Below are 9,263 nucleotides of genomic sequence, written 5' to 3'. Positions count from 1 at the left end.
CATAATAGATTATATCCCCCTATATGGAGAGAGACTCACGCATAATAAATTATGTACAAAACCCGCTACATATGAGGAGTGTAAAACATTATGTACCAGAAAGTGTACATGTAACATCACCTAAATATAAATGAATTATTTAATGTTACATGTCATTCCGTTATTTATCAGTTTAAAATACAGTTAACTTTTTCAGCCAATTTTTTTCCTTCCACATCATTTTATGTAATCTCTTATATATAATTTTTATGTATAAATAACATAATCCATATAAATGAAGCGGAACACATTGTACTTGTCAACGGGACACCTTAGTCATATACAATTTTGAACTTGGACTTGACTACGAGTTTGGGACTTTCTTCCAAGTTATTGATTGAAATCATAAAGGTTTAGTAAAATGCCATATTTTATTTATTCTACTTCTGCTAAATACTGAAAAAATAATTTGTATTGTCGATTCATAATTTTTCAACTATTGATACTGTTCAAGTTTGAATTCGATTAACGATAATTACATGGACCTGAATGATTCAATTATGCGTCTATAATAAATTATTTTAGGTATTGCGAGAACTAATCTCTAAATTTAAGCAGTTGACCAAAGTAAACGGTCCAAAAAATAAATGAGAAGATTTTTCCAATGCCAGCCTTCCGAACGCCGCTGGAATCGGGTCTCAAAACAGGCGGTGAAAGGAGAGGCTGGCCATCCATGTGGCAAGAGGTGGCGTTACTCTTCTCCATGCAACCGCACATTTGGCTAGTGATTCACTTTCTTAATTGACAAAAATGCCCTTCCCTTTTAATTATCCTTTAAAATCTCTCAACTGCCACTGTTTTCTTGGATGCCTAAAATGCCCTTCTCAGTACTTAAAAGTACAAACAAGTCTACTAAGCCCAAATGACAATTTCCTTTTCAAAGTAAGCATAGCAATGAGCCAATGGCACTAGCATTTATTGAAATTAGTAGTTGATAATTGACTTATTCTATCACAAACTTCGTTATTCTATTATTCGACTTTTGAACAGAGTTAAAATGTTTTGATCTCTTTAAAGTAAAATTAAGTAATGTTCATAAAGCAGTTTTTTTTTTTTTTTNTCTCGTTTGGCAAAACTTTTAAAAAGTCAAAAGCTGCTGTTGAAATTATGAATTTGCTTTTTAACCTGTTTGAATAATCTTTTAAAAATGCTTTGTTTAGAAATTTTTTTAAGAATTTCTCTAAGGTTTCATTAGCAATGCTTTTACTTTTACTTTTGCTTTTGCTTTTACTTTTTTATAAAAGTTAACTTAAGTCAATTTCTTCTTAAAGCTCTTTTAGAGAACACTTCCAAAAAATTATTCAAATTGGTTCAAAAGCAATTTCTTAGTGTCAAATCAACTTTTGACATTTTAAAAGCGTTTGATGTTATCAAACGAGCCCTAAGATAACCCTCAAGAAGCTCTTCTAAAATAAGTATAAACAAAAGCAAAAATCATGTCAAATGGTACTTAATTTCCTATCAACGGCAAATGAAAATAATAATAATAATAATAAAGAACAAAATCCTTTTATATATTTAGTTGGACTTGTAGGAAATTCCATTTTTCTCGAGGGCAAATACGTCCAAAAATAGAATAAGCGTTGATATCTATGTGAGTAAATTCCTTGTCAGGTGATTCTTCCCCCTTGTCCACCACACTCCACGCCACCCCCTAACCCTCAAAACAACATGTGGCATATGCATATGTAGATCAAATTAGATCTCACCATCCCAGAAACCAACTGTTCAGAGAAATTAAGAATGCATGTATATAATAACATGAACATATCCCACAAACTTGTCTGAATATACATGCAAATCTCTGCAAAAGACCTCCCATATATACGCACATTGTATGTGGAACTCTTACATCGATATTAGGATCTCTCAAGAATTTCTGCTTCCATTTCTTGAAACTTTATTGCAGCATAAACTACAAAGATTTCTAGCCATTTTCTGAGGAAACACATCGATGCAAGGAGCTTCAAGAATCCACTCATGAATTAATTAATTATTTGGCCACCTTAAAATCGTCAAAAGTTTCAAGGTAATTAATTATGTAGTTTGGTTACGTTTTCTTCTATTAATCGTTAAGTATTCTCAGTTGAGAGAATGGATTTTGTTCTGTTTCTGATTGAAGATTGTGCTTTTTAATTTAGTTTTGAAAATCACTCTCTCTATGCGGCCACTTTTTCTCCACAAATAAGTTGTGCCACCAAATTCCTTCCTACCGGAGAGAGGTGATTATAAATTAATGTAAGTAGGAAACCATGATCGAAATAGCAGATCATAAGCTATGAAATTTGGGTACGATTGTATGGTGTTGATCACAGCACAACCTATACTTACATGTTATGTATATATAAATTGAGTGCTAGAATCAAACCCATAGTTAATTTTAGTCAGAGGGTAGAAAATCGTTCACACACGATACGATGATTCCAAGAAATGTCAAAGACTTCTCATTTATGACAAAAAAGTTGAATTTATGTAGAGTGTTGCTTTCTCCAACCACCAAGTTGAATTCCCGTTGTCGGGAGACGAAATTAGGTTTCACTTTTGTTATTTCTTGTGTACAAGAATAATAAGCTGTTCTAGTTTTCTAAGGTACGACACGACACCTGTGAGAAACATCTGCAGACATGGCATGCAATTTGTCATCCATAACGAGCTCTCAAATTACCAATGCCACCAACAATGTGTTTCAAGAAGGCAGGCTTCGTCGGTCATTTTCGAGTAAAGATTTGTGTCAGAGAACGGGAATGCGAAGATCGTACTCAGAAAACCAGCTCTGTTGTTATAAAAGTCGTATGACAGAACCGAAGCTAAAGAACAGCCGTTCAATGAGCTTCTTCAATATCCCGTTATCAGATACTCTTCGATCATTTTTGTTTGATCCAGAAACGGAGAGAGAGAGAAATGTGGAGCAGAAGTTTATAGAAGCAGGTAACGATGAGGAGATGGATGTGGAGAAGAAGAGAGTGAATTGGGTCGAAAAACTTCTAGAAATCCGAAATAACTGGAAAGATAAACAACTGAAGGTTGAACGAAATGTTGACCAAGAAAATGAGAGAGATTGTTATGAAGATGGTGGTTGTGAAACGGATTATGGAGACGATGAAGTGGATGAGGACATTGATAGAGACACATTCTCAGCATTGTTGAAGCATGTGTCCTGGTCAGATACTAAACTATTTTCTCAGCTGGCCTTCCTGTCTAATAGGGCGTACGTGATTCCAGATATCAAGGTATGTTTATTGAATGCACCATACGTGCACTTACAGAGTACTGAACAAAACTAGACAATACTTTTGATGGGATTTTAACTTCTTTTTCTTTCATAATACGGTCTAGTCTTGTCCGATCCCCTTACCAAACATGCCACAAATGTTTGGCTACCTAAAATTCCCCGTCTACAATAGAATTGACTAGCATTTTGATAAAAAGAATTCACCTATATAACACAAAGAAGCATGCCTGAAAGAACGAGCCTTGGACTCATTCTCCCCTTTCTTTCATATTCTTCCACTTCTGCACGCCCAAAATGGTGCATATTGCCCATCTGCAACTAGTCTTCGTTGTAAATATATGCTGTCCATTTCTTTCAGCTTCTGGAGCATCAGGATAGGTCACCGGCAAACATTCCCCAGTATCAGTCTGAATCAAAATCTGCAGCCATGTCCTTCGGGCAGCACTGTGGTCCCCGCAGGGGCGCTGTCCCACCCTTGTACTTTTCTTAACCAACTCTATTATATCAGCACAATCTAGAACAGTTAAGCTCGTCACAACAATCATGTCGAAGGAAATCTCAACAAGATAAAGAAAATAAAGGGCATTCCTCAAAAACGAACTTTTACAATAGAAAACATCAAGAATAGAAGCAGCAAAATAATAATCTTTTAAGCCCTCTAATTGCTATTTTATTTTGTTTCATCTCCTTCTTTTAGAGAACTATAATCCAGAAAGAGTTTATACTATGCCTTGAGAAGTTAATACCTGAACCTAGTTGAATTGCTTACCATTAAATAATGTAAATTAACTTTCTTTCAAAAACGTGCAGTCCAGGGATTTAAGGAGATATTGTGGCTTAGAATTCGTAACATCCTCCCTGGAAAAGAAGGCAGAGACAGCAGCTATCAGAGCCAAAATTGAGCAGGATTTCACTAGTGCACCTGTTGCAACACCTGCAATTACTGGTCCTCTTTCAGGAAAAAAGGAAAATTCTGAACAAAGACGCTACACTCGTTCATCTGCTGCTTATGAAATTGCAGTGGCAGCTGCATCTTATCTCCAATCTCGTGCTAAGGACCTGATATCCTCTGGGTTTGAACCCCAACTTACAGTTGATGTTTCTTTAGGGGGAAGAGATGAGTACCAAGTAAGGGATGAAGAAAGTGTGATCCAACAACACAAATCAGAAATGGCTGCATGTGTAGCAGCTTCAACAATGACAGCAGTTGTTGCTGGAGATGAGAAGCAAAAACAAGAGGCAGCAAGAGATCTTCAGTCATTTCATTCCTCTCCTTGTGAATGGTTTGTTTGTGATGATTCAAAGATATACACTCGCTGTTTTGTTATCCAGGTAATGACTATACTATCCAAGATTGCATTCACACCACCGACTTTGAATAGAAATATTGACTGATGAAATATAGTAGAAATAATGTGAAAAAATGAAATTCAAAGAGACTACCTGTGCGGTCATAGAACCATACAACATTACTTTAAAATTCAAGAGAGGTCAAGTTGAGAGTGTTGCCCGTAGCTTGATAAGCTAGTGGTCGATGAATTCCAGGGATCGGACACATTGGCATCATGGCAGGCAAATCTCTTTTTTGAACCCACTAAATTTGAGGTAAGACTTTTCAAAATTTTCCTCTGAATAGTTGAGAGATCTCTGAGGAAAGAGAAGCAGAATCATCCATAGTATTTTCATCTCTAACAGGGAACAGATGTGCCAGTTCATAGAGGAATATATGAAGCTGCAAAGGGAATATATGAGCAGTTCATGCCTGAAATAATGCAGCATTTGAATAAATTTGGGGAAAGAGCAAAGCTTCAGTTTACTGGCCATTCTCTAGGGGGAAGTCTTGCTCTTCTAGTCAACTTGATTCTACTAACAAGAAAGGTAGTTAAGCCATCCGCTCTTCTACCAGTTGTCACTTTTGGGTCACCATTTGTCTTCTGTAATGGTCAGAAAGTCCTCGATAAGTTGGGCTTGGACGAAAATCATGTATACTCTGTGATGATGCACAGAGATATAGTCCCGAGAGCATTCTCCTGCACCTACCCTGATTATGCAGCTCAAGTCCTGAAGCGTCTAAATGGCACCTTTAGGTCCCATCCTTGTCTAAAGAAAAATGTAAGTGCCTTATCTGTTAACTTGCTAAATTTGGGACAAATGATAAGATGATGACACAAATTCCTGCGCACATTATCAATTGCTATTAACATTTCAAATTTTAGCTTTGCCAACATATCTAACTTTTCCTGCAAAATGTCATAATTCTTAGCAGAAACTACTATATTCTCCTGTTGGGAAAATATTTATTCTGCAGCCTGATGAGAAGTCATCTCCTCCTCATCCTTTACTTCCTCCAGGCAGTGCTTTATATGCCTTGGAAAATACCGACTGCACCCTTACCAAGAGAGCTCTTCGAGCATTCCTAAATTCTCCGCATCCACTGGAAACTTTGAGTGATCCCAAAGCCTACGGTTCTGATGGTACAATCATTAGGGACCATGAATCAAGCAATTATCTGAAGGCAGTGAATGATGTTATCAGACAACATACAAGGCTTGTCGTTAAAAAAGCAAGAGAACAGAGGAACCAACTGTGGCCATTATTAACCTCACATTCCCCACATGCATGGGTCCACAAACCTAGTTTCGAAGATAGGCTGGTGGCAAAGAAAATCATGACTGGTGTCTAAACCTTTTTTCCGGCTATCAAGTCCAGTTCGGAAGAGCATGATATCGGATTCAATTTTTCTTGAATCTTGTAAATATGATAATGTCCAGAATCTTGTTTATCAGTGGGTGATTGTATGAATTGTTTGTCAATAATGTTGATATAATATGTGATACCAGTTAAATATATTATCCTACCGCAAATAAAGTTCTACAATTCTCAAGATTGTAGTAAGAGTTAAAAAAAAATAAAAATAAAAATAAAAATAAAAATAAACAAATCATGCAAGACCAAGAATGCTGCATAGTGTAAAATATCGTGTCTTAGCTTTAGCTATATGTCATGAAGAAAATTGTACAATGAATCCCAGTCCATACCCATGCAAATAACAATCTTGGTAATCCACCAACAGCCAGTTTTCCTCCAAGACTTTTAACTTTGAGCTCCACTATAAACTTCTTGAGCGTGTTGGTCATACATCTCAAGATATATAAAAGGGTCACAGTCGCAGCCCTAACACTATTATATCATCTCTATTGGCGTTATTGAATAGCATTATCATATCATCCCTATTGGCGTAACTGTAATACATTGAAAATTCAAAAGAGCTTTCCAAGCAATGATAATGATTTAGGGGGTGAAGCTTACTTCTTAAAGGTGAGGGAGGCATTTCATTTTGAAGACCACGGTCGTGCATTACAAAGACAACTAAAATAAGAAAGGCATTTGCAACACTATTTGTTAGAAATATAAACACTATCAACCTTCGTTACTGAGTGACCTAGTGATCCATATGGTTTACAAAAATTGAATTTTGCATCAGCAAAAAAGATGCAGAGGTTCAACAGTAATCCATTACAAAGCTGTCAAATACAAACCCGTGTTGAAAAGAAATGTCTTGCAGAAAGAAAACTTGTAATAAAGAGAGAACACTTGGAACTTCAAAATTATTATGGTGTATCCTTGGACCCATCATTTCCTTTCAGCCATTTTCTTGCGTAGCTCAAAAGCTGTATTAAATATACCATTGGTCAGCTGGTTGCACACGAAGCACTTTTTACATTTTGCATGGTGATGGAAACAAAGAAATAAAGTCATAATTAGATAACATAAACGAGAAATGTACCCTCTTTTTTAAAGTTTCAGGCACTACTTATTGCATGATAATACAAACAATGAACTGAAGTCAAGAGTACTAAGAATTAAATTTGATATGTACTTAATTTTTCATGTAGTTCCTTTACCCTTTTTTCTTTTGTTCTTTTTTTCTGGGGTGGGGTCGAGGATTGCCATTATAATTGATTGACTTCATCCCATACAAATTGTGACTACAGTTCAAAAGGTTGAAATTAAACCAAGGGAATCGAACATTGATGACAAAATGCAGCACTCTCATCATAATTTTTTCAAACTCAAACTACATAATGGAAGCAACAGGTTATGATAGACAACTCTGAGCTTTTTCAAGCCAGATGCACAGACTCTCTAGGGATAGAGATTAACCATTGTATGGAAGGTTTGACGTTTATGTTTATCTGCTGATTGTCCCCCAAGAAAATTCAAGAAATGAATATGAGAATATTAAAAATAAAAAGATGTAAATAATCTCTTACCTTCAATGCACAATGCTCACAGAAGTAGTGCTTGCACTTGGTCTCAACAGGATCTACAAAAGGCTCCCTACAAATAAAACATGCAAATGGCAGTGAATCATCACCATCATCTTCATCACTCGTCTCAGCATCCCCCTCATCATCATCCTTCATTCTCAAAGCCAAAGCTTTTTCTCTTGCCTTCTCTCTTTCATTCCACTCATTCTCAAGCTGCCAACCAGACTTGTAATCCCCCCTGTCATGCATAAACTTGCATGAATCTCCATAACCACAATAACCAGTTTCTTTATAATCTTTACAAACATCCGGCTGATAGTCAAATCTTGTGGAAACTCTAATGAGGGCAGAAGCCCTCAAAGGTCCGTGAGATCCACCAACTTTCTCACTGGCAACCGTGTGCTCTCTTCGGAACCCTGCCTTGTAATCAGTATACCCATGTATCCCCTTATACAACTTTTCATTGCCCTCGCTCTTTTTCCTCCGTTTTAAAGCTTCCTCTGACTTCTTTAGAACCCTCTCCCTAATAGCCCGCGCATCTATAGAGAAGTCCATCTCAGTTTCCAACACCGCTGTTGCTCTGCTATCATTATGAACTTGAATTTCTTTAGAATACGTGTATTCAAAAACTGGGACTTTTGTTAGATTATTGTCAGTGGGCTTCTTCTTATTCGCAGCTTTAGAATCTTCACCCTCATTCTCCACCTCTTCCAGATCAATCCTTTTTCAGAAGTTTTTTTCCCTGGGATGGCTTTTTGAAGAAACTGCAGACTGCAAAACACAATTTTTCTAAGTAAATAAAAAAATAAAAAATAAAAAGTAAAACAACTAAATATAAGAGATCAGACCACAAATTTCAATAAGAGAATGGTAGACGTTAACATTACATAAAACCCTCAAGATTAAAAAAAAAAATATCTCCGTGAAATATGTGGTGAACCGTGAACGTTATGTCCAATTCATTGTTACATAGGCTACAAAACAACATGTATATTCACTATGACAACAAAAATTGAATCAAAATCAAAATTAATCATTCAATACCCCATAATGTATTATGCACATGTACGTATACTGTTTGTATACATGTTGACTGTACAATAACTCACTTACCATTTTCCTTCTTGGCGACGTCGCCTCTGTGACGCTTGCTCTTGCGCTCCCAGTCGGAGAGGGTATGGCAAACCTGAGACTCAGGTCGAGTCTCGAGCGAAACGGATGCTTCCGCGTCCGAGAAGTGGCTGTTTTTGAAGGCGAACGCGAAGTCCGGGTTAGGAGACCCCGTATGCGACGAATTATCCGAGTCCATCACTGCCGTTCTCGGGTAAAAAAAGAGCAAGATATAGAGAGGAATCAACTGGGTTTTGGGTGTGGTCCTGCAAAATAAACTGATTTCTGCTTCTCTGGCCGCCAACTTGGATTTGGTGGCCTTCGATGGGAGGGCAAATTCGATTTGGAAGTTAGGGCGTTCGATTGATTTGGGGTGTGCATTGGGGGAACTTCAATTGTTCTAGGATTTTGGGAGTTCAGCGTGAACGAAGTCGTTTTTGGTTTTTAAAAAGGAAAGGCATGTTTGAATTTCATGAGGTGGCGCGTTGGCATCTGATTTTTTCTTTTTTCCTTTTTCTTTTTCCCTTAGAAATTAGAATTTAGGAAAAATTGCAGCAACGGTCCCTAATCTTTTCATTTTTTGTAGACTTTACCGTAACCTTCATTTTGTA

General features: G+C 36.8%; 1 protein-coding gene and 1 pseudogene across 3 annotated transcripts; one reads left to right on the top strand and one right to left on the bottom strand.

The window, feature by feature from the left end:
• The first annotated feature begins 1,675 nt into the window (after positions 1 to 1,675).
• Positions 1,676 to 6,123, top strand: LOC111381087. 3 transcript variants are annotated; one of them, XM_023004808.1, is made up of 6 exons: positions 1,676 to 2,068; positions 2,629 to 3,269; positions 4,082 to 4,603; positions 4,817 to 4,876; positions 4,967 to 5,383; positions 5,535 to 6,123. In XM_023004808.1, exons 2-6 carry the CDS (start codon positions 2,664 to 2,666, stop codon positions 5,952 to 5,954), a joined length of 2,025 nt encoding a protein of 674 aa, XP_022860576.1. In that variant the 5' UTR covers positions 1,676 to 2,068; positions 2,629 to 2,663; the 3' UTR covers positions 5,955 to 6,123. The 3 variants fall into 3 exon arrangements, with proteins under 3 accessions (XP_022860576.1, XP_022860575.1, XP_022860577.1); XM_023004807.1 differs by having other exon boundaries at positions 2,620 to 3,269; positions 5,535 to 5,978; XM_023004809.1 differs by having other exon boundaries at positions 1,677 to 2,068; positions 5,538 to 6,123.
• Positions 6,124 to 6,657: 534 nt separating this feature from the next.
• Positions 6,658 to 8,851, bottom strand: LOC111381084 (annotated as a pseudogene).
• Between the last annotated feature and the right edge of the window lie 412 nt (positions 8,852 to 9,263).

Source organism: Olea europaea, unplaced genomic scaffold (genome assembly GCF_002742605.1).
Source record: "Olea europaea var. sylvestris unplaced genomic scaffold, O_europaea_v1 scaffold2251, whole genome shotgun sequence".
Lineage (NCBI taxonomy): Eukaryota > Viridiplantae > Streptophyta > Magnoliopsida > Lamiales > Oleaceae > Olea > Olea europaea.
This window is presented reverse-complemented; position numbering and strand designations above follow the sequence as displayed.

What these genes read in the sequence shown, in the direction of transcription:
- LOC111381087 (XM_023004808.1), top strand. Translation starts at nt 2,664, where the DNA reads ATGGCATGCAATTTGTCATCCATAACGAGCTCTCAAATTACCAATGCC. An exon ending in CTCGCTGTTTTGTTATCCAG is followed by an intron (nt 4,604 to 4,816) that starts GTAATGACTATA and finishes GATGAATTCCAG; the next exon opens with GGATCGGACACATTGGCATC. An exon ending in ATCCTTGTCTAAAGAAAAAT is followed by an intron (nt 5,384 to 5,534) that starts GTAAGTGCCTTA and finishes CATAATTCTTAG; the next exon opens with CAGAAACTACTATATTCTCC.